Source organism: Orbicella faveolata, unplaced genomic scaffold (assembly GCF_042242905.1).
Source record: "Orbicella faveolata isolate gen_17 unplaced genomic scaffold, um_ofav_v1 contig_36, whole genome shotgun sequence".
NCBI lineage: Eukaryota > Metazoa > Cnidaria > Anthozoa > Scleractinia > Merulinidae > Orbicella > Orbicella faveolata.
Window position 1 is genome coordinate 6,191,890 of NW_028301565.1, and position 24,413 is coordinate 6,216,302.

A 24,413-nucleotide genomic window follows, 5' to 3' on the forward strand; every position below is an offset into this window, starting at 1 on the left:
ACCTTCCGTGAAAGGAATCTCGAACACTTATGACAAGTGAATAACCAGAACAATGAGTAAAAAATCCACAGCCGTGATTGTGCTTTAACCAAAAAGTATGCAGTAGATACCTGGAATATTCATCATTTTTTATTATTACAATTTCGAATTCATCAGTTTTAACAAATTCGAGTTACAGTACCAGCCTTCCTTATATTAGAGTTGATTAAATTTAAGGACACGGTAGAATTCACAATTAACTAGCTATACTAACATACATTAACCTACACTGGCTTGATAACCAACTGCAAGGGGAAAAATTGGACCTTTTCCTCCCCACCGCTCCCGAGAAACAAACCCCGGACAAGCGATGGACATACCAGTAAGCCTACATATCACAATAAAGTATTTGACGGTGTACATGTTTTACTTTTTTTGTAACTGTACTGCGCGAGTCGTAGGGCAACGCTCCTCTTCTGTTGTTGTGGAGAGAAGCGTGGAAAAACATCGAGTGTCGTCCTCTAGAACGGCTATGATGCTGTTACAAGTTACATGATGCCCCGTCCACACTACGCCGGAGAAATTTGAAAACGCAGCTTTATTTCTACGGTTAGGCCCACCGTCCATACTATACCCATCACAAAAACCAGGCTTTTCGGAAACGCTCTTCAAACCGGAGGAATTTGAAAACGCCGGATTTCATTTTCGTGTCACGACGACGTCACGATAATCATGAGTGTGATTTCCCTGTCCGAGGTTTCCTCAAACACAAATCCAAAATGACCGATGATTGTTGCGTTCTCAAATTTCTCCGGCGTAGTGTGGACGGAAAATTTTTGATCCGTTTTCAGAGTGAAAACGCCGTTTTCAAATTTATCCAGCGTAGTGTGGATGGGGCCTAAAATATTGCATCAGAAATCGTGGCATAAGTAATTTTACATCAAAATTATTTTTAAATAGATATAAAGTGTATTGCATGACAACTTCTATAAAACGGACATTGACGCTCAAAGCACAAATACGTTAAAGATGTCCGTTACATCGTGACAAAGCTAGACATCTTTTTTTTCCCCCGAAAAATTTCCGGTTTCATTCCACAAGATTGCTCGCTACATCGTTGTTTAACCGTGAATTACGTAAGCTTAGAAAACCATTTTTTAAGTTCTGAGTGCAAGGAAATTATTTTATCTAGCAACTGGAGAGATACGATAATATCCAGTGTTGTCAGCGGTTATTATGAAGAGCCATCTCGGGTCCAGTCCACTTGCTTACTTCGTTCCCCCATCATTCTCGTCGGCTGGTGGGCGGTTCTGGAGGTGCAATATGCTCTTGAGGGAATCACTCATGTAATAAGGCTTCTCTGCACTGCCGTCATTTATCTTAAGATCAACCACTAACAACAAAAAACGTTAGATTTCAAAACCCTATCAGAGATGTAGGGAAATGTTTTACACGAACAGTAAGGGTTCAGACCAGACTGTTACTGTCGTAATAGTTTTTATCAAGAGTAACCATGGTAACCCTTTCGCATAATTGTCAGCTAATTTGAGATAAGGTAGACTACGAGTAGTCCCTCTTTCGCTTTGTCCGTCGAGCGAGATCGTAAATAAACCGCGAGGAAAAAATAGCAGCGCGAGATCCTGGGGGCAAGACGAGCATGCTTCTCGTCCCCAAGAGTCCGCGCGGCCATTTTTTCGCGCGGTTTTCTTTCGCGTCACGCACGACGGAATAAGCGAAAGAGGGATAACTCGTAGACTAGAGCAGTGATGCATGGCCCAAAGGGCCTTTTGATTTTGTGTGAGAAGAGGTGGGCGGACAGGGGACGTTCTGGATTCTTAACTCAATCAAAAATTATTTCAGTAAGATAGAAACAGCTGGCTTTGAGTCATCACCAAGAGATTGAAACCTTACTACGTTCATTATTTTCAGTTAAAAGTGTTTAATTTTCCCTCCGTTGTAGCTGTCTTCAGAATGAAAAGAGCTAAGATCGTCTGACTACGTGTTTACTGTATACTCACAGAAGCACAGGAATATGGTGTCGATGGCCATGTCGTACACATCAAAGAACAGGACTGCCACAGCGTACGCAAATATCACCATGGCCTGGCAGGAGATGAACCAAACATGGAGTATGTTACGTCAAAGCATGTAAGAAACATACGATCAACCCATAATCAAATAGACTAAGAAATAGTAAAGTGTCTAATAAGAAGGGATATCTGCTCGTAACCGGTACAAATGCGGTGATGGGATGTGCCAAGGCCAGTCCTGTGACTGAATGACCGAGTGACTGATAGGAAAGGCCTCCATCCACTTGATGCCTTTTGCTCGAAGGGGTTCCATTGTGAATTACTTCAGCATATTCCCGTGCAATCTCGTTCATTTTACTGCCCAATGAGATTTGTACCATAATTTCACGAGTGATAAATTACACCTTAATTCTGACGCGAAATGTCAGCGTTATTTTATCATTTCACATGCAAAATTACAAAATTGCTATGGTATCGTTGTCTCGATACAATAACAAGTCAAAAACTCACGATTGTGAGCGTACTTTGTCATCCATGATGATAAAAGGTTATCAAATGGTACACTCGTGAAATTCGGAAATAACTTCACTTGTGTTCTGTCAACTTAATTTTGACAAAACGCGCGTAATATTATGTCCTAATTTGACTCGTCAACAATTCATTACCCATACTTATGATAGCTCCAGCAATGACGTTTTCTAGCCAATAGAATAAATTACTGTCAATAAGATCTCAAGCAAGCACAGGCCCGCAAAAGAAATGTAGAGAGCATTGTACTCAAAGTAGCACTGCGAAGGGGGCACGGATAGCTGTACTCGACAAGAATAGCCTTGAACTTACAATCGTTGGCACGACGTCATACTGAAGCGAATCCGGATCATCGCTATTTAATTTGTCGAACCAAAAGAAGCTGCAAACAGCTGAAAAATAACAGAGGAAAAAAGTACGCATCACTCAGAGAATTTCCTATTAACAGGGCTGCTGACTTTTATTACAAAGATGGGGACTTTTTTCGCCTTTAAACCAGAACTTAGGCTCGAATTTCGCTTGTATGGCTCCTTGTCTTTGTTGAGCACAAGTAAAGTTTCTTGATCACCGCTAAATAACAACATATTTTAATAAAGAGAATTTAAAATTTTGATCGGAAGTGGCATACATAGATTTCGTTATGGAGAACTTTGGAGAGAGTGGACGTTTTCAGCTTGGGTAGTTTGTTGCCCCATTTCAGATCATGTGATGATACTCTTGGGAATTCTTACTTTCAAATGTTCAAATGGTCGCTTGCACGTGAATGAATAATTTTTAGATGGATAAAGAACAATTCTCGTGGTCTGTGATGGGAAAAACAAACCATCCAAGCTAAAAAGGTCTATTCTCTCCGTTATCGGTGAAAGCCGGCTTTAAACTTGAGGTCCTGAAGGTCTATAGGTGCTGTAATCGAACGGTTTTAGGTGGAGATCAAGCAGTGGATACTCACGGGAACGAAACCAGCGTTACTAGCGAAAACGTAGTCCAAGAAGGACTAGCCAATCAAATCACTAGTTTCCAGAACACCTTTTATTCGTAGCAAGGCTCTGCAGGCTAAGAGGGACGGGCGACTCTGGGTACGAGAATAATTTTCTTTACGCCCCACAAATTAAAACAAACGCAACACAATCAGTGAAGAAAATTGCCGTTCCTCAACTAAAGATTGAAATAGCATATGGCAATAACGAATGAAAACCATTACGCACCAACAATTCCAACCACCAGTAGCTTGCCCAGGAACAGCAAGAATGACGTCACACTGTTCACTGCTATTACCCTATTGATGAAGAACATGTTACATCAGTAACTAACAACAACCTGTGCTGCCCTAGCTTTGCAGAAAAAATATCACAAGGCATAAAACACGACAGCACGTACAGGATTCACCATAAGTAAAAGAGTGCGCGCGTTTGAAGCGAAAATGTTTATGTCCAAAAATGTCGTGGCGGCGAAAACCAAGAAAACAAGCTCTTGAAAGAAAGAGAAGCTTACGCTTTTACACCGGTAATATTGTTTCCTAGTCGCTAGAAGTGAGAATTCGTATATAGAGTTTGCATTTAACTATTCGAATAAAGAGATTCCCGGCCTATGAGCCTCATTTTCATGCTAGGTCCAGTTCTTACTCGACTCTCTTACCTTAAAACGTTTTCCAGTAACAGCATGAAGGCCTCCTTTGCAGAACTGCAGAAGTTCGTTCCTTTGATGGCAATCTCAAAATAGAAAAAAAAAACAACCCTACAACAACAACTTCACAGCAGTTCAGTCAAAGTTTGGTTGAAGACAAGGCTCGTCATAACCCCCGCTTACAACTGACCAAGTCATGTTAATACCCTGGGACACTATTTCTATTTCTTGATCACATCGAAACGAAATACAATTTCCTTGTTTGTTTGTCTGTTTGCTTCTTCGTTTGTTTCGTAAAACATTTCACTAGACTAGTTTAGCATCTAAGAGAAAGAAGAAAACGCGCTCATAGTACCATGATTACATAGGCTGATGCAAATACAAGAATGAGAAAGTTTACGTCAGGAAGATTGCGCGCGAGCCTCCTAGCTTATTTACAATAACTAACAAAGGCAAATCATCAACTGCAGTTTCTTACTATGATGTAAGCATTCTTGTTGAGGAACTTGAGGCACTTCTCCAAGCACCAGAAACAGCACTTGCAGCAGCTAAAAAGGAATTATTTTTCATCATTTATTTTCAATTATTATCATAATAGAACGTCAAACACATAATTTAAAAAAATCATGTATCTGGAAAGTGTAGTTCTTCCAAAAATACTTTAATTTGTCCAGAGTAAGAAGACTGCACGTATAGTGAATACAAACCACAAGATGAACTTGACAATCTTGTAATCCTGGTTAGCCTCTAATGTTGTAAACAAAGACAATAAATCGTAGTTAGTCTAAATCACATTCACTTTAAAAAAGACGTTGGGCAAACCAGGGGTTAATAAGTACGATGATCACACCTTTCAGTTTATGATCAATGTACTCCAACACTGCTCTGATAAACTGCACAATGGCAATGATGGCCGCTCCAAATGCTAAAGAGCCAGTGTGGTATCTGAAAAAAAATACTTTTATTAACCACTTTGCTTTTCTGCGTGTTTCTGTACTGACTGTTTGGAAGGCAACGACGTTATGTACCACTAAGACACGAAGAGGATTATGAATTTGGAGGGCAGGCTTAGAACAGGTTCTACTAATCACGTCCCAAGTCCTCGATATTACAGTGCTTTAAGTGCCTAGTTACAGTGGCAAAGGGGTAGTGTCCGCCACTTTTATTTAACCGGAAGCTGAGAATAATGTAAGGACAAGCCCGACAGCCCAGATTGGGAGTTGGGCATGACAGTACTGACATAAATACCACGTTTAACTATCGATAGTCTGAACCGAATCAAAAATACCTTAGGGTGCGCCAGAAAGATACAATGATGGGAAAGGTTGGGACATCCTGTTAAAAAAGATAAACAAATAATAATTGGTCACCTTCAAAGTATGAAATAGTTTAAATCATAAATATAGTAGAGCATCATTAGAACTACAGGCAGTTCTAAACTACGATGTTTTAGAACTTCATCATCGTCGTTGTCAAAATCTTCATCGTCGTCGTCATAATCATGTTTCATTTGCCATACCATAAATAAAAACATAACATAATGACAACCAAAAATATTTCATAGGGCGAGGAGAGCTCTGTTACCTCTTTTTGGTAGGTAAAATACCACTGTGCAAAGCCACCAGCTAGCACACACTGACCAAGGGCAATAATAAAGTTCATTATCCACAACCAACCAAAGAAATGGAAAACTTCCATTCGAAACAGGTGTCTGTAAAGCACAAGACAAAAGCAGAAAATAAAACTAGGCTCTGTACATCTTCAAAACTTCATATCATGTGGGTCGACAACACGATCCACTGATCTTTCAGTATACCACAGTATCATACCGCTTCTAAAAAGCATTCATAAAATTCATACAACATCTCTTGATGCCAGGGCTTCCTCAGGATGTACAAACATAGATGAACAAAACCACAAATTATGAAGGAACTTACACATTCTCCTCGAATCCAGCCAAAACACAGCTCGCACTGGTGTTCGAATACTTGGTTTCGAAAGTCTAACACAGAAGATTAAACAAATACATATCAAACATAAAACAATTTCCTTACATCTAACTCAGAGCCCGATAAAAGATTAAAAGTGAAATACCGTATACGGCTGAACCGAACTTCATCTGCCACAACTAAATTTTGAATGCTAAGAAGGGTTATATCATGTCCATTAGGGTCTCAAGGGGGCTAAAATAGTGTCGAAGCCATGGTCTTATATATTGGAGAAATTAGTGATCATGCAATCACACACGGCATTTTCCATACGTATATGCTCAAATGCGCTTTGCAATTCAAGTTAGTTGTGAGTGCGGACGCGAGCATGGGCAAATACAGGGTCTTAAGCGGTATGGAGACCTTATCACTCATTTCTGGGATCAGTCAGGGGAACAAACGTCGTTTCTGGCAAATCATCAAGTACTTGAAGGACTTCTGATTCCTATTATCCATTCCAATAAACCCAATCTACTTTAAACCAACATCTTACAATCGTAAGTTCATATGATCGTCATGTAACACGTGAGTACTGCACCAATGTGTTCTTTACCTTCGGGTCACAGTCACTCTGGTTCGCTAAGTTGTACTGGTCATTTTCTGGTACATCAATCACCTTGTACTGAGCTGTACCATTGGTTACAAGGTAACTACACCAGTTAAGATTCACAACTCTCAAATACAAGGCGTTTCTTAACTCTATGTTCCCCGTGATTAGCATGAGATTTGAACGACCTTTTGTCAAGTTATTCCATTAACAAACTGAAAACTAGTGCAATTGCTCGAGCGTTCACACGATAACTCATTTATTACATGACAGGGAAAATTACGAACCTCCAATACAATGCAAAATTAAAAATTAACAATAAATTGGCCTTCTCTCAGCCAATCACAACGAAGTAATTTTCTCAGTCATATAATAAAGACTAGAATGACAGAAGTCAATTCCTGAATGCAAGACTAATGGCAGGAAGACCTTCTTCAGTTCTCAGCGTGTATGGCTGCACTGGTGTGTACACAACATAACGTGATTTTCAGATTTCTTTAAAATTACCAATACAATAAAGCTAGAAATTACCCACGTATTCATAGTTATACAGCACTTCTCTGTGAATACAGAGGCGTACTTAATAGTCAACTTTGAACATGCTTAAACCGATATAGAATTACTCTCTGCTTTTTTAGGAGGCAGCGTGGCCGAGTGGTTTAGGGCGCTGGTGTTGTAATCTGGAGATCCCGTGTTCAAGGCCTCCACCCTGCCACTAGCGAGATTTGTTTCTCGGTAGTCCCGAGTTCAAATCCTCGGTCAGGCTTTGTAAATAGGCAACTGCTCTGCCTCCTGCCAGTTGAGATTTTTAACTATGTTGCGTTTATTTCAAATATTTGTTTCCTTTGTTTCAGTGGCATGCCTGTAAACTAGCTAAGCTTAGTGCTTGTATAGCTAAGTGCATGACCACTATAAATAAGATTTACATTACATTTAAATTACATTATTGAAGATTTGTTGGTAAAGGATACACAGCAACAGCTATGAACCAGGCAAACAGCGCAAGCTGCAACAACCAGGGAATAAGGGGAAATAACAAAGCCGTCTTGATTGCTGCAACAGCCCTTCACAAAGAAAAAATTGCTATGATCATTATACCTAATTGTACCTTTTTGGTATGCTTTGGCAGCATATCAGAAGAGTTTGGTCGAGCCACGGTTCGTATTTTTGCAAGGCCCTTAGACGTACTGTAGTCTAACCCAAATAGGGGCCGTAGTAGTGGCGTTTCGTCGTGTTTTGTGCAAGGCCCCTAATAACCATGGCAAGACTATCCAAGACCATCCCAGGGTTAACCCCCAGCATTTAACTTTTAGACATGGCTTGGTAATAACTCGATGTAACACAAAATAATGTTTACATATTTTACTCTACGTCACATTCATATTTTGCTTCTAAGACAGGTATTTGTCTGTCAACATACAGTTCTAAAATGTTAACATACTTGCTGGCTTCCTTTATCATAGCAACAGCAATCCTGATTCTCTTACACAGCACCAGAACAATCAGCAAAAGAATAACCAATAAAACAGTCAGGAAAATACCTGAAAACAAATCAAACAGTCCCACATAACTGGATTGTGTTCAGATCACTTAGCAACTTTTTAAAGTGCTTACGCCCCCTACAGCCATGTTAGTGAACTCTTCAGTGAATATGAGATAAACTAGGAACCCACACAGGACAGAACTGATAACCTTGTTCACTTATGTTACTATTAAACGTACTTACCTTATTTTAAACACACTGCTTATTCCAGGTATTTTAATTTATAACTATATGTAATATCACAAATTCAACCAAACCTGTCCCATAATGGAAAACTCTTTTGCACTGCTAGCAATCTTCTTTACTACAGTGTACACCTCCTTTAAACAGTCAAACTTCTTTAGCATGGACACCAAAGGGCCTGAGCTGAGTGTCCATATTGTGAAGAAAGTCCAGAGAAAATCCAGAGGTAGGGATTAAATAAATTCTTAATGGTCTCTACATAGTACAGTATCAAAAATTTAAAAAAAAAAAGATCAGCTGATCACTTACCCAAGCCAAGCCAAGTGTCTTTGGATTTTGTGTAATTGTCCAGGTCAAATGTAAATTTGAGCTCAAAGTCTTGACTTGTACCAGAGTCTTTAAGGAACTTGTACTTGCTGTAGCAAAAGTACATGCCTAAAGAAAGAGATTAATCCCGTAATTTCTCAGAGAAGTACTACAGTCTAATTATAATAAATCATTGCAGGTTTTTTGATAAGTGTTGTGTCTGGAGCCAGTGGGAAAAAAATTAATCCATGTGTAAGCAACCAACTGCAAAGGACTAAGTATTTTGAAAATCAATTAAAATTTTACATTACCATAAATGATGAGGCCAAAGACAGCAATGATGGTGAAGAAGATCAGGGGACCTGTTATCCATCTGCACCATTACATAATATATAATTAATTTTTTAGAAATAAGTAACTGTGTCATTGAGCTTTGTTGCATGTAAAATCACTTGAAATTAGGTTAGATACATATACCAGGCTTTATCATTACTGCCCTACACACATGCGCATGACATGACTGTATGTAAAACTGTAAATTAGATTATTACTCTGTGATGAACTTCAACATTTCAGCATAAAAGAAGTGTGAAAACCTGTTAATCTGGCCATCAACAAGCAAAAGCAAATCTGGAGGCATTAACAAGTTGGCTATACAGTAACAAGGGGATTCTCATTTTAAATAACTTACGAAATTACTTCTTATTCAAAGGCATTTGCATCCAAAATGTTCCCACAGATAGATTTTGTTAAAACATAATGTAAGGCAAAGACTGTGCTCTTTTTTTAGATAAGGTGCATTGAAGACCATGCATTTTTAAGAGGTTTTAAATATTTTAAGACAATGTTAACTTACAAGTGTCGGCTATAAAAAAGCTACATTAGTGACATTTAGATCAGGTAAACGTCCTCAATTCAACACAACTAAGTGTAATGATCAGCGGTATTTCGTATTAGTACAGAGTACAGACATGCGCATTGTACCGGAACTCGGTAGCCATGTTGGAATAAAAACTTGGATGTTGTTTACTGGAGCTGTGTGTATCCGAAGTACACTTTTGGAGCTGATGTCTTTCCCCGAGCATCAAAGAGAGTAAATTGCAAGCAAAGTTAGCGCACCCGGTGCCAAGCCCTAGATAACTGCTTATATTTCTTCCTTAGCACGCATGCATGATGTTTAACGTGGCATGATATTGCGACATGAATTTCATGTGCAGAAAGGACCCATAGTAACAATGGGTACAAACGTCCATAAGGAGTTTCTCTTCAGGCCAAAAAAAGCAGTTGAATTAACAAAGAGATCATAAAGCATTCTTCTACCATGATCAGTCACTTGTTGCACAATACATGTAAGTAACCTGCAATCAACTAGTATGTGCCCATTCCCCCAGCTTCAAGGGGAACATAAATTAAATACTGTAAGTTAAAATTTGGGGGCTAGTCTGTTCTGACAACTACACAATACAAAAGATTCTTTTGCAAATAAATCTATAATGTCATACTGTATCTGCAGTAATTATTAATTAAATAGCACATAAAGTTTTCACAATACATGTACCTACCTTGTGATCAAAATGTAGACAAATGCAAGCACCACAATGAGCACCATTCCTCTGAAGACAAACATATATTAAATTGTAATTAAATAATCAAAAATGGTTTGAAGGCACATTGTCAAATAGGAGCATCAAAGGCACAACTCGTAGGGGCTCTCACATGCCCAGGGGCATGCCCACCTCAACTCACATTAAAAGCCAGTACCACACTGCCTTCATGTCCTCAAATATCTTAAGGTGTAGAAAAAAACACAAGTTAGTTGAGAAGGTTAAAAAAGTATTTACTAATAATGGCAATTCAGTCTTCAAGCAAAGTGTGTGGTGCATGTTTGGTTTCCATTGGGTGTTAAATAATGAATCAATTGAAAGTTTATTGCAAAATCTGTTGATTCATTTTCATGTGTGTTATACGTTAAATAAATACGCCTCATTTACATCATCTCACTTACTCAAATCCTGCTAAATTATCTCTACAACTACTGAGAGTAGCTTTATTTTACTCTAAGAGGAAAACCATTACCATAGGCTTTGGGCAATGTGTTGTCAGTAGCTCATGACCGAGCCTGCTACCTGCAAGCATTGTGTGCTCTAAGTCCATTTTGTGCTGTTAGACAATGGTAGAAAACTGCCCATCATACATATAGGCCTGCGCACAATGTGGGCAAAGGACTAAACCTACAGAGGCCCTTGCATGGATTGCATGCCCGTAATGAAAAGGTCCGCACCCTAGCTTTGCTATATTTATTTACTAGGCGTTAAGAGACAAGTCATGCCCCTAATTTATTTCCATTTTAATTTGCAAAAACTACTATCTAAACGCATAAAATATGTACACTTGGGCAATACAGTTGGACCCCACTAATTCGAACTCGGTTATTTCAAATTCCCCTTTATTTCAAACTCAAAACCATTTCCCTCGGATTTCCCCTTCAGTCATTTACTACTGGCTATTTTGAACTACCGCTATTTCAAGCTATTTTTCGTTACCTATGAGAGTTCGAAACTGCCAGGTTATTCATAGCTTGTACTCAGAAAATATATTTACATACCGACATCCCAAAATTTTGAGCATTCAGGAGAAATTTAAGACCTCTACAGAACAGAAAAGGAAATGCACCATTAGGTTATAATAAATTAAAGTGATGTCTGCTACAGACAGACATCAAAAAAGTTACACAAAGCTATTTCAGTTTGGTCTAAGGACAGACACCCTGGACATTCACTGTCACATGGTAGCTGTTTGGTATTTAAACAAATATTTCAATGAGGCTCAATTCATAATTTTTGGATAAATGGAAACTATGCCAATGAAGAAACAACAGCAACATGATATTAAGTGTAAATTCTGGGAGAAACATGTACTCACAAAAAATTTTTTCCGAGTATACGTTCCTCCCAGAATTTACACTTAAATGCAAACTAATACATGTAATTACAGTAAGTGGTCCCTTGGAAGGCAAAACTTTATATTACAGATCATATGATCTCATGATTCAGGCACTGATTATTAAAACAGTGCGACCTTTAATTGGGAAAGCAAAGCCCAGTCCAGTAGATACTTTCACAGTACCTTTTCTAGGTCTAAATCTGTGTTTGGTTTAAAGTTTTTTCAACCCATTTCGAGTTTTCTTTCCTTTTGCCTCATTTAACCAGGATTAGCAACACCCAAGATATAGCTAAAGGCGAATCTTTGCTATGTCATTGTTTGCATTTTTCCTCATCAATATACAACTTTGTGCAGAGAAGACAAAGGATAAATTCACTTTTAAAACTGCAAAATTTCTGGGTGGCAAAAGTGCCAACGAGCTCATCATTCTTTCTAAACTTTAAGAGTTTTACACCCACGTCCCACAAAGAGTATAAAATACATGGGGCTCAAATTTCTTGGGACAGTTAATAGTGCTATATGATGCCCTGTCAATATTCACAACTAACATTCTTGTAGCTCCATCAGAAACTGTATGATCACTTATGCTAGTGAGAAAAATATTCTTAACAAAGATTCTCCTATATTTTTGTCACTGGAGAAAAAAACATAACTAAATGGCACAATACTCACTCTAATCCAGCTTCAATGACCGCCTTTGTCACATTACTTCCAGCTGCATTTGTTATTACGGAGTTGTTAGCCAGTAAATTATCTGCTAAGGTTGGTATACATCGATATAACACTGCAAACAGAGATACTCAAACAAGTCAGCCCAAACTCGTTTTTGTTTACAGTCTACTTAAGCAGATTACAAACTTGTGGTCCCAGTCACAAGAGTTTTTCTGAACTTAGCAGCTTATTGTGTTAGTGCTTTAGAGGACAGCAGTTCCCAAAACCATCCCAATAGTGCACTCCATACACTAAAAATAAATTGATGAATTTTTCAACTCTAGTTTCCATAGCGGAAAACAGGTAGCAATATTGCTACTTCCCTATACACAACTTTGACACAACTTAAGAAATGTGACTTCACCTCAAAGAACAGAATAAACACAATACTGAAATTGTTTGAATCAAGCCACACACCAAACTTTTATGACAAATGCACTTATATACCTGGTTGTGAAACCAAATAGTATGGAGCACACTTTCCGTTTGCTACCATCTTGACCTTGTTACCCTATCAATTTAAGAGGGAATAATATCAGTTAGCATAAAACTGACATGTACACTGACTGTGAAACAGGTACCAACTGGCCTAATGTGCATTCATTTGGATTCTGAAAAACTAAGCCCTCTGGTGGTGGATGTTGCATCATACTCTTGGGCATAACACAAAATCTACTTATGATATTTGCTGATACAACCAAAATTTTAGAAAATAGTTTTGAGGTTATGGAGGATACACATGCAGCGTATCCAGAAATGTCTGTCAAAACCTTAACATATCAGTAAATCATAACATAATTTATCACAATGTGACCTTTTATTTAAAGAAAATACCTCAGTAACTGTCTCGGTTCCTTCTTTGCACACCATTTCACTGGCGTTTCGACTGGTTCCCAGCTCATTCTTTTTTGGACACTCCGAGACACAAACCTAATAAATTGAGACAAATAATGCAGTCATAAATTTTACCATCTATTTAAAGGCCTTATGCCCTTGCTACTGTATAATGCAGCCTGTCTTTGGTATTTTAGGTATTAAAGATCAGGTTCCAATGTAGCACTCTCAGTTTACACAGCATACAGTGCAGGTGAAACAAGGGCAAACGTATACCTGTGGAGTGGGACATGAAGGCACAGAGACAAATTTTGTGAAGTCTCCACCTTTTGTGGCACATGTGCTGATGTCAAAGAAGAGAAGGTATTTCTTATCCCTAAAAAAATTAAAAAGAACCTGTCAGCCTTGAATTCAAACACACAGTCAACTTGAACCAATTAGTACACTGTTCATGAACCTATAACAATGTACAAAGTGTGCTTGTACTTGTGTTAAATTTAAAACACAAAAACAATGACAAAATTACTTTAGTTTTAAATATACATCATTTCCTAAATGGACAAAAAAAAACTGAACCAACCATCCATAAACAAATTTATACAAAACAGTGAAACTGGCAGGAAAAAGTACCTGGGCCAACCTGGCCTTATTTACTTATTTATGACCCACTTATAAATGATAAGTTATAATTATTCCTGACCATCAATTTTGTTAAGGCACCAAACTGCCATTCATAGGAGGACTCGAGGCAAAATTGTAATGTACGTGACATACTGAAATATTCACAGTTCTGTAAACTAAATGTCACTTCTTCATGAAAGGTCCTGGTCCTAATGGTGTACATTAATTTAATAATAGTCTGAACAGGCATTGATTAAAAAACTTACGCAAAGTTGTCTTTCCCGCAAATGTTTCCTGCAAAGCAGCAATTTAGAACTGTCAGTTTATATCACACTGTTTTACAGTAACCTTTATCGCCGAGTATATTCTACTTTACTTAAAAGAGAGAATAAGAGACAAAAGGAAATTAAAGAAATTTGAGTAAATAAACAAAATTAACCAGAATATTATACAAGTCATATCACATGATGTAGAAATTAAGTAGTGAAACATGGTTGACATAATACAGTAAAGCCAGTTAACAATTCCAATAATCAAGAATGAAATGGGAAAAAAGGACCTTAAACTAATACTAATTAAAGAGCAAGTACTAATCAAATAAATAGCAAATTACTCAATAGTACTATATTCCCTTTCTCTTAAAAATGTGTCAGTTTTCACTATATTTAACAGTGAATTGCAGTTATATAATTTACATCAATGTACAGTTTATTGGATGTTATACAGTTAGTAAGTAAGAACTATATTCAAATGTCATATGTAATCTTAGCATTTTTCACACTAACTAGGGGCACTAAGGAAAGTTTTCTATTAGGATAGCTAAACATGTACTTTATCTATTGAAAAAGGAAAAAAATTCCCAAATTGAATTCCTAAGATACTTAAATATATAATAGCAAATATAAGCTAATTATGAAAATTACAAATTCCTATTAATAATACACCATAACTTCTACAAGGTCTTGTTGATGATAAAGTCTTTTTTTCTCATTACCCACTTTAAACACAAATTATATATGTACTAATGATGTTTTAAAAAGGACTTAATAAAATTTCGGTTATCACTCTCAGGAAATCAAGGGTTACATAACATACCTTGAGAATCTTGTGGAAGCAGAAGTCTATCAGGATCTCCTTCTTTAAATGCTGTAAACAATTCAAAAAACAAGTTCTACTTACTGCATAGTACATATCACCAGGGTTAATTTGCAAATTTGCTCATTTATATTTTTATAGATTATGATATTGTTCTAAGTGTAAAATTTAACAACATGAGGTGACCTTCAGTCCTCATACACATTAAATTTAATCTGACCATCCATTATCACAATTTAGAAAACAGTCCTCAGAAAATATGTGCACTGATTGGTTAAAAATCGTGTTTCTATAACTCAATAGAAACACAGACCTAGCATGAGCTGTCGATGTAATGATGGCATGAGCAAAGAGAATTTACATTTTGAAAATCAAAGTTAACAAGTTGTCTTCCTTTTTTTCATCGTGGTGTTTTCTAAAAGAAATAGAAAACATGTTCTCCGTGTTTCTATCGAGATATAGAAATGCTCGTGAAAGTTTGGGAGAACTTGAAAAAGCTGTGGAAACACTTGCCTGTGGCTCATGTTCCCACAGCATTTCTCATTCTCCCAAACTTCAACTTGTTTATCGATAACTCAATAGAAACATGGTACATGTTTTCTATTTCTTAATTAACACTTAACAAATAAGTAAACCTTACCAATTATTCCAACAATGATCATGCCAACAATGTATGCTACAAAGAGAATACAGCAAGGAATGTCTGTGCATGACCTATAGAAAATAAATATAATTGGAAGTATGTACTAGATGAGTATATCACACCTTATTTGATTTCAACAACTTCTACTAATTATCAATCAAAATTTATTTATGGCATTTCCCTATTTTTTTTTACATAAAAATCTTTCAATAGATCAATATTTATCTCATTTATATCAATAAGTCAAATTATTCTCGCATTTTGATTGGTTCCTACTTATGATATATTGGATGACATTAACAATTTTGTTGTCTCTTTATTATATAAAACAAGTAGATTCCATGTTGCCAATGCGTCTGTTCAGCAATCAACCACAGAAGACGTCAAAATGTGGCAAGAAACTCAGTGGCACAGTTCCCTATAGGCTTGCATGCCACTTTTTTGCTCTTACCATATTTTGATATCATCTGTGATTTATTACTGAACAGACACACCGCAACATGGAATCTGTTTGTTAAATAGATATGAAATTACATCATTCATTCATTTATTCATTCATTGAAAAGAAATGGAAAAGGGGGGGTACTCCCTATGATTACCTATACAGGGAGGCTCTGCCTGAAAGGGTTACCTTTTTCAGGCTTCAGGTATATAAAAGGATAGGGATTTCACAAGTTGAGGTATATAAAAGGGTCGGGAAATCAGTCATTTAGGTATTTGAAGTGAATACATAACACATGTCGTTTACTTAACATTTCTTCTGGTAATGCTTGATATTCTCCCGTAATGTTGTTCATGAACTTCATTACAAGGGTTTAGAAAGGAAGTGCAGTGTTCTAAAGTAGTTATGTGAAAGGGGTACATTTTTTCAATACAAGGTATATAAAACGGGTACCTTTTCTGCCAAAATGATATATAAAAGGGTAAGGGGTTGGACCTTGGGGCAGAGCCTCCCTGTATTAAACTTTGTTAAGTACCCCCCCCCCCTGGGGGGGGAAAACAAGTTAAAATAATTAGGCACCTGTCCTCAACAGGTCCTTTAAACTCAACCTTCTTCTTCTTCCCTATAAAGCAATTAAGAATGTCTGATAAATAAACACTGAATGATCGGTGTGGTAGATTATAAGTTGCTGGCTGACGATCAACCGAAAGCAATCACTTATAAATAAATAAGTGAGTACACATTTTGCCTATAACCATTGTTCACACTCTGATGAAACTATCTGTCCAGTACTATGAAAAACTAATGCCAAGCTGACCATTTGACATACCAGCACATACTATGGTATTGTGTGTAATAATCTGTGCACAATATTTGGGAGTTTGTCTTCACACTGCAGTATGAAGTTCCCAAAACAAGATCTGTGGACTCTGAAGCATACTACAGTGTGTACACGCGCCATTTGTGATGTTTGTGCAAACATGATAATCCAGATTGCTGACAGTACAAAGTTCACCTACTAATTAATAACCTTGTGGTTTTGATAGATATATTGCAAATCACCTATTCAGAAGATAAAGGGACATAAGACCCATATAAAAATCTGCATGGCTCAGCAGATAAGCTGGAGATACCTACTTAAAACTCCTAATTGCAGTATACATAAGACATGTGTTACCCTAAAAGATACAGGATTTTCTGCCATTTTAGCCCGAAAAAAGTTTTGAAGACAACATTGCAAGATGGCAGGATTCAATGTCCCGTGGACAGAAATCTTGAAATTTTTTTTAACTTCCCACATTGATTTGGTCAATGTGGAGATAATTGTAAATAAAATCTGTTCCTGGAAAGAAAAGTAGGGGTCACCGAACGTCCAAGATCATCTGCCCTATCATTGTTAATTTTAGTACCTAGCCCACGTGCTCGATGCATGACGTGACGTGTGAATTTGCGTGCGCAGTAAGAATGCACAGAAACAATTGGCGCGAACGTCCTTAAGAGAAAGTTTAGACAAATGCCAGGTCTATTAACATAAAATTAGACATGAAAAATGGACAATAATTATTATGGATGGGAAAAATAAGAAAAAACACATCTGTCACTAGGCACAGGTGTTGCTATAAAACAGACCACATAATAAAACTCCACTTCTAGATCTTCGTTAAATTTCAACATCACCTAAACTTTTTTTGGAGATCAAACCTTCAAATAATTATTTTAGCAGAATTGTAACATAAGCAATCCATCTATGAACGTTTGCCATAAAAAGTATAATTGCATGTAAATCCGCTTAATTTTAACGGCCTGAATTCACAATTTGCATACATTTAAGAAATATTATATCCTTTCAACTGTTATGATCTTCTCACAGTCTTCGAAATATAGCAAGTCTTTGTCGCTTTTCTAAATCAACGATCCAACACTCCCTAAGATAACAGCGGGCAATTTCTCTTGAAATTACCCGGTGTTATGTCAATGTTTACTTTTCCAGAAAACTCAAGAATCATATTTCTTCGTTGATCAAATACTTAGTAAGGAGTTAAACGCTCTGGTATTTTATCATGTTTACAATCAAAGCCGCTGAAACCAATATATCTGTAGCTTATATGGTAACACTTTTCTATGCAAAGAACTTGTTATAACGACAACATTTACTACCGGTAAGACGAACGTGATGATAACACGACACTTCGAATAAATTACGTGACCATGTTGTTGTAAATTTTAATAAGCCCTGTGCACGAACTTGTTGGCCGGGCGAAAACATGACGTGTGAAGGTAAACTTCAACCTAACTGAAGCATTGCATCAACATGCAGCAAGTACTAAGCTTAATTTTTCAAATTCAGCGCGAAGTCCAATTGACTAGCGAAGCTGTCGCTTTGGAACGTTTTCAAACGCCTCAAGCATTAAGTCCTAACTATCTCCGAAGCTCTATCTCTCCTCCCAATTTCAAAATTAAGCGTTATTTTCTGCATTTTAAAACGTCTTGTATGAATTAAAGCAATTTATCGTTAACCTTTCACCCTAGACTCGGCAGTTTTTTCATGCTATGTGACTCAGCATAGATAGCATCACTGCAAAATTCATGCAACGAAGTGAACATTATTTTTCGCTCAGCTGCTTATAAGATTCCTTTATAACTTGAAAACGTTTCACAGTTACATAGTCACTTACGACTCAAAACTTTATAAGCTTTAGCATATTTTGTGTGAACGATGGACGAAAATGTACGCTTACCGTCCTCTTGGTCCTCCATTTCCATTTCCCCAAGCCACAGATAATCGCGTCAAAATATCAATGAATTATTCATAGACCACAAAGACCGAAGACTCTTGAAAAATGTCGAAAATAGCTTTGTACTGAGCCTAGCTTTCTACTGAAACTATTACACCGCTTGTCTTCAGTATCACGTACTTTCTTTCGTGCAGAGTTCACTTCTGAACACTATACCTAAAAATAGCCAGGCGTAATCTGTAAACGTAAGCGAAGGCCTTGGCCGGGACTCCCTGGGGCAAGTTCTTGCGTGACTGGCTTCGAGTAAGTACCCCGGGGGTTACCCGGGGAAACTCTCATACAAAATTAAACATGCCAGAGAATTTCTCGGAAATTTTCAAAATCCACCATGAGCCATTTTGGGGGTGAAGCTCTAGGTGTTTTTCTAACCCTAAGACTTGGTTCCTGTACGTTAGGTCTACAAAACTGATACCACCAAGAGTGCCATCCACCCCCACCTCCTGCTCATCCCACGGCATAGTTTGTACTTTTGATTATTTGCTTTCCGTTTATTTCTTGGTAGTTCGTTAGCGAAGCATTAAAAGACCCAATTTGAAGTTAGCTGGGGTTGAAATTTACTTTCTCCGATAGACAAATAATAAATCAAAACTTGTGGGACAGAGACTGTAGACATGGAAACCCCATTGTGACAAATAACTAACAAAGAAAAGACTAATACACAAAAGCACCACATAGATGCTGTACTTGTAAAACTTATTTTCGTCGCCAACTCTCCCACCTGCCTTCCACCGACAAACAGACAAACACCCCCAAACCCAGAAATAAGTAGGAACCCTTCATTACCATCCTTTTGGTCCTTGAGAAGCTTCAAGCTTTCAGCTGCAAATGGAAAATAGATAACCGACAATTATTATATAATCATTTTGCTCATATAGGACTCGATATCAAATATTATAGCCTCGAGCGATGCCAGGTTGCCTGAAAATTAAATCACTGTTGCGAATTGTGCGGACGAAATTTGCATTTTAGTTGTATGGTTGATTGTTCATTTCATTCGCTGTCGCCTGTGATCAGATAACAATAAAGGAAATATAGGACGTAGACTCTACTGACAATTCATTCCAGTTGGAAGGAAACAAACTGGAGCTAAGGGAAAGCCTAAATTTAGGTGGAAGCATCTGATCACTGAAGTCTGTTGACCATAGAAACATCACTTTTGAGGAAATATGTGTCAGTGGTAACGATACAAGCGAATATTGGGAGCTTTCGCCAAAACTGCAACTTATCCTTCTGCAGAGTCTAGAAATATTGAAAGCCATGCTTGGGAACTTCAGAGAGCTTTAAAAATCTCACATTATCCTTCGCTAGAGTCTTGAACTCTTATCCCACGTTCTACTTGTATGCAAAAATGTTTATTTTAAAGTTTAAAATTCCTTCCTCAGACTGCATGGTTCAGTAGTTCAGTTAAGTGGAGTTACACGTAGAGAAACTGCGTCCGTGTGTACTAACCCTACGCTTTACAGCTTTAGTACGAGCACCTGTGACACCATATAACTGTACAAGAGCTTTACAAGAAGATGTGGAGGGTCGGTTATTACAATTTATCGATAACTGAACTGAAGATAATTTTAAGCTCATGATATAATCGAACGTGACTAGAAACTTTTCAAATTTGAAAGTATTAACAAATTCAATTAGGCGGCGAGGTAACAATTATAAATGACTGAATTAAAACAGAACTTGCCTTTGGATTCGTCTTCAACTTTACTGCCACTTCCAGGTGGAGCGGACGCCATCACTGAGCGACAGAGTTTCGGCCGTCACAAGTAGGAGTGTCACGGTGAAGTAAACGCTCTGCATAAATTTCCAGGCCAAACCTTTAATAGCAGTCGGCCAATCGTTTTACACTTATTGTTATGAGTGAATGCTCTAGTAAATAAAACCCTGTCTTTCGATTTCCTCGGGCTTTTATACAGGTGTAAGGACGAATTATCTTATTTTTTTCACTGGAGTTCAAAATAGTAAATGAATGTTTTCCTGAAATTTAATATATTTTCGAGCCAAATTAGCAGGTTTCTATAAATAAGCTTCGTTACTTTAGTAACGCAACATTTGAAAGTAAAAATCTTCAAAAGGATATGGCTGAAAACAAAACATGGCTCCCAAAAAATGAAGAAAAGTTGACTAATATTCAGTGCAAGTTTCCGAAGAGGTGTCTTATGAACAAGTCATGACATAAGGCTTCCCACGCCTTCTTGGTGGCCGGCTCTTGTAGTCTTGTTACTAAATTTAAAAATACAGTAGTTTTAAAATAGACTCGAACATCAAGGCCTTGTAGCCGATCAGATTTCCATGATTCATGTGATAATCATCCTTTATTGATCATGCCATCGGTCATATCAGAAGCTTATCACCTTGACAAGGTGATACGCTCCTGGTCATATCAAAAAGTCAAGTTTGCAGACAAGTTTGCCTTATTCTTGCTTTTGATTTAATCAGGAGTTCATCACCTGATTTACTAAATGCGGTATGAGTTTTAAACGAAGATCGATGAGATTACAGTCAGAGATGTCTACACATGCTCGAGAGTCAACTGAAGTGAGCTGTTTGCAACAGCGCGCAAAGGAGCTGACTTGACTACTCACCATTCTCCTCGCGGTATCGCCAGGATTTTATCCCGCGAGCAGACAAGGGCTCGGGCTGCTACCGCTGAAACACAAAGGACCAGCGACATCAACGCTGAAATAAAAAATGTTCTTACTGTAAATCATGGCTGCAGTTTGGCCGCTAAAAGATTTGCAATTAGTGAGATTTATTGACATGTGCAACGATCTCCATTCATTCCGGAAAGTGCGCCAGATGTATCAAGCAACCTCGTTCCCAGGGCCCTGGGAACGAGGTTTTTAGAGGCCACTACACCGAAGCATCTGACATGTTCTCTCTTGGCGTTCTCTTCTACCCAATAATTGAACGACGCTTTATGCAGGAGGCAAACGGAAAGAGAATGTACGGTGCATCCGTTCCTAACGCTATACCGCTGTATGGCCCGGTCGCCCTGGGTATGGCCATGGCAAATTGCTATCCACCTATCGTGCTACCCTTAATTCCTTCACACGAGCAACACCATACCTTCAAGGTTTGATTCTTAATGCATTGAGTCGCGACCATCACCAGCGTATGAGAGCCATTGATATGTTTGACATGTTAGTGTGACCAAGAGGTCGCTTGGTATGACTTCAGTATATAAGCGAAACAGTGCAAAGAACAGCATATCTTGGAACTCTAAAGATCTCCTGCTTTTTTCCCCAAGGGGTGTTTTTTTATGGCAGTATTTTTATAGCCTCCTTTCTATCACAAGAGTTTTATGTTGAAACGCTTTGGAACTACGACATCAACGCCGACCTCAAAAATAATATTCTTGCTGTAAATCATAGCTCCAGTGAGGCCGCCAAAGGATTTGAAATTGGTAAAATTCACCACATTTACAACGATCTCCATACATAGACATTCGAAGGAACCGCAGTTCTTTTTGGCTCCGCGGCAAATGTCCCAGTCCGTGCTCCGGGCCGCGCGCCAAATGTATCAAGGTGATCAGGACGCAAAGCTCTGTATGAAAACACCGCAGACAAAATCATAGACTGCCTGCAAATTGTGAAAACATGAATTCTCGGTCCCATGTCGCTTCCCATCTCCTCGGCCTCAAAAAGGGAGCGGCGCAGTACATACGGGAACAGTGTTCCTCTTGGATAACAGCCAATAGGCAGTCTGATGAGCGAGAGACAAAGGAAACCAAAACGCTGCTCTTTCTAAGAAATTCAAGATTCATTATCGCTACACGTTTATGAGAAATCGGCCAATTTTTTCCGTTATAGTCAGATTAAAAAACTGTCTCCAACAATTAGCAAGTCCTTCGAGAAACAAAAATCTTTGCAATGGCTTTACTTCGTGTCTCGGGAAAGTACTATAAGACTGAGCGAGTTCTTGGTGAAGGTGGTTTCGGTACTGTTACACTTGTCAGGGATGCCGACACTGCCGAGTTATTTGCATTGAAAGACATCGCCTGCCAAACTGATCCCACTGCTGTTAAGAGCGCCCTGGAAGAAATCAAGACACTCCGCGCGCTTTCTCATCCCAACATCATCAAACTAATAGCAGCAGATAAGTCAATCGATGTGGAAAAAACACACGTGCTGATTTTGATGGAATACTGCTCAGGTGGAAATTTGAATGATCGGCTGGCTCGACCGGGTTACGATCCTCAAAAGAATCTGAAGTGGATGAGTCAAATTGCTGATGCCTTGGCCTACCTCCACTCGCGTAACACGGTTCATCGCGATCTGAAGCCAGAGAATGTGCTTCTAACGGATCAAGTCAACGAGGATATAAAGCTCGCCGACTTTGGCTTGGCCCGGAAGTACATCGCTCTCAAACAAAGCAACGCGGGGCTCAGCGATGCACAGTACTACATGCAAACGGGTGTAGGTACTCTTCACTACATGGCTCCAGAGGTTTTTGCTGGCCACTACACCGAAAAATCCGACGTGTTCTCTCTTGGCGTTCTCCTCTACGCAATAATGGAACGACGCTTTATGGCGGTGGAAGCCGGACAGAGAATGTACGGTGCTTTCGTTTCTACCCCTACACATGGCATGGTCGGCCTGGGTTTTGCCATGGCAAATATTAATGACTATCAAAACAGCATGGTAACCTTTACACAAGCATCACCAAATGTTCAGCAATTGATTACAAATGTATTGAGTTACGACTATCGCCAACGCTCGAGTGCCAGTGATGTGAAAGCGCGACTTGTGTGAAACTGAACGAAGAGCAGCGTCTCTTGGAACGCTAAGAATTTTAGCATATGCATTTAGCCATTCATTAGCGATAATTACAAATATAGCTAATTCAACAATAATTTAAAACTAGATTTAGAATTTCTCGTTAAGGTTTTTCCTCTTTCACTTTCGAAAGTATTGGTATTGTGAATTAAAGAGGTATCTTTAGCAACAGGTATCGGGAACGTACGGTAACAAGAAACACGAAACTCCACGCTCTGCCGAGTCGGTCATGACGCTTTGAAAAGAACGTCTGTGACTTCTCAATTGTTTTTATTACTTCACTTTTTATCAAACAGAGCTCGATTGATCGATTACTTAAGATTGTTACGACTTGGTATAGAAGTGCACAAAGTTCCACTTCTAGAAGATGTTTAAAAAATGTACCCTTTTTAAACTCATCTTATTCTAAAGCCTCCGAGTTCTTTTCTGTCTTACTTTGCCTAATGTAGGTTAGCTTCAGATTTAAATTTTCCAGTGAAAGTTTGAAAGATAACGTCAATGGTTTCAGAGAGTTTTGGACTGGTTGCCAACGTCGCTCTTTACTTTAAGTTTTCGGAAATATTCGTCACGTTGAATTAATCGAGATGTCCGTATTAGCGTATTGAACAGCGGTTTAGAGGGGCAGAGTGCGAAGCGTAATGCACGAGCGTAATATCAACTCTGTAACTTTGGATTGGGCTTTTAAAATGGACATGAATAATATCAATACGAAGAATTCCGTACCAACACACGAAATGAGTTGGCGTACGGTTGAAGAAATCTACGACTCTTAAACCTACGCTTGTGATGTACACAACACAACTCCTGACGGGTTTAACATTCAG

General features: G+C 38.3%; 2 protein-coding genes and 1 long non-coding RNA gene across 4 annotated transcripts; 2 read left to right on the forward strand and 1 right to left on the reverse strand.

Annotated features, from left to right (window-relative positions):
- Positions 1-107: 107 nt before the first annotated feature.
- LOC110050706 (choline transporter-like protein 4) lies at positions 108-20,746 on the reverse strand. Of its 2 annotated transcripts, XM_089274506.1 has the most exons (29): positions 20,496-20,746; positions 19,595-19,630; positions 16,596-16,638; positions 15,572-15,645; positions 14,932-14,982; positions 14,103-14,130; positions 13,492-13,591; positions 13,216-13,311; positions 12,829-12,892; positions 12,343-12,454; positions 11,333-11,375; positions 10,474-10,514; positions 10,290-10,340; positions 9,039-9,100; positions 8,731-8,856; positions 8,137-8,236; positions 7,667-7,759; positions 6,702-6,798; positions 6,098-6,162; positions 5,745-5,871; positions 5,449-5,495; positions 5,011-5,105; positions 4,868-4,907; positions 4,639-4,708; positions 4,173-4,246; positions 3,743-3,813; positions 2,850-2,929; positions 1,998-2,082; positions 108-1,372 (listed from the first exon to the last, which is right to left on the reverse strand). In XM_089274506.1, the coding sequence occupies exons 1-29, from the start codon at positions 20,545-20,547 to the stop codon at positions 1,248-1,250; spliced, it is 2,148 nt and encodes a 715-aa protein (XP_089130632.1). In that variant the 5' UTR covers positions 20,548-20,746; the 3' UTR covers positions 108-1,247. The 2 variants fall into 2 exon arrangements, with proteins under 2 accessions (XP_089130632.1, XP_089130633.1); XM_089274507.1 differs by lacking the exons at positions 19,595-19,630; positions 20,496-20,746 and adding an exon at positions 18,755-19,002.
- Positions 2,005-13,610, forward strand: LOC149102097 (uncharacterized). The gene is made up of 2 exons (XR_016202292.1): positions 2,005-2,127; positions 13,413-13,610. It is a non-coding gene; the product is annotated as an uncharacterized LOC149102097 (long non-coding RNA).
- Positions 20,747-22,201: 1,455 nt separating the features above from the next.
- Positions 22,202-24,348, forward strand: LOC110050708 (serine/threonine-protein kinase PDIK1L-like). The gene has a single exon (XM_089274509.1). It carries the CDS (start codon positions 22,684-22,686, stop codon positions 23,563-23,565), a length of 882 nt encoding a protein of 293 aa, XP_089130635.1. The 5' UTR covers positions 22,202-22,683; the 3' UTR covers positions 23,566-24,348.
- The last annotated feature ends 65 nt before the right edge of the window (positions 24,349-24,413 follow it).

Bases quoted from the DNA above. Each gene is read 5' to 3' on its own strand.
- LOC110050706 (XM_089274506.1), bottom strand. From the start codon at position 20,547: ATGGCGTCCGCTCCACCTGGAAGTGGCAGTAAAGTTGAAGACGAATCC. The intron at 14,983-15,571 runs GTAAGGTTTACT...AATTGTTTACAG, and splicing joins GATCATTGTTGGAATAATTG to CATTTAAAGAAGGAGATCCT. The intron at 9,101-10,289 runs GTAGGTACATGT...GTAATGGTGCAG, and splicing joins GTCTACATTTTGATCACAAG to ATGGATAACAGGTCCCCTGA.
- LOC110050708 (XM_089274509.1), top strand. From the start codon at position 22,684: ATGGCTTTACTTCGTGTCTCGGGAAAGTACTATAAGACTGAGCGAGTT.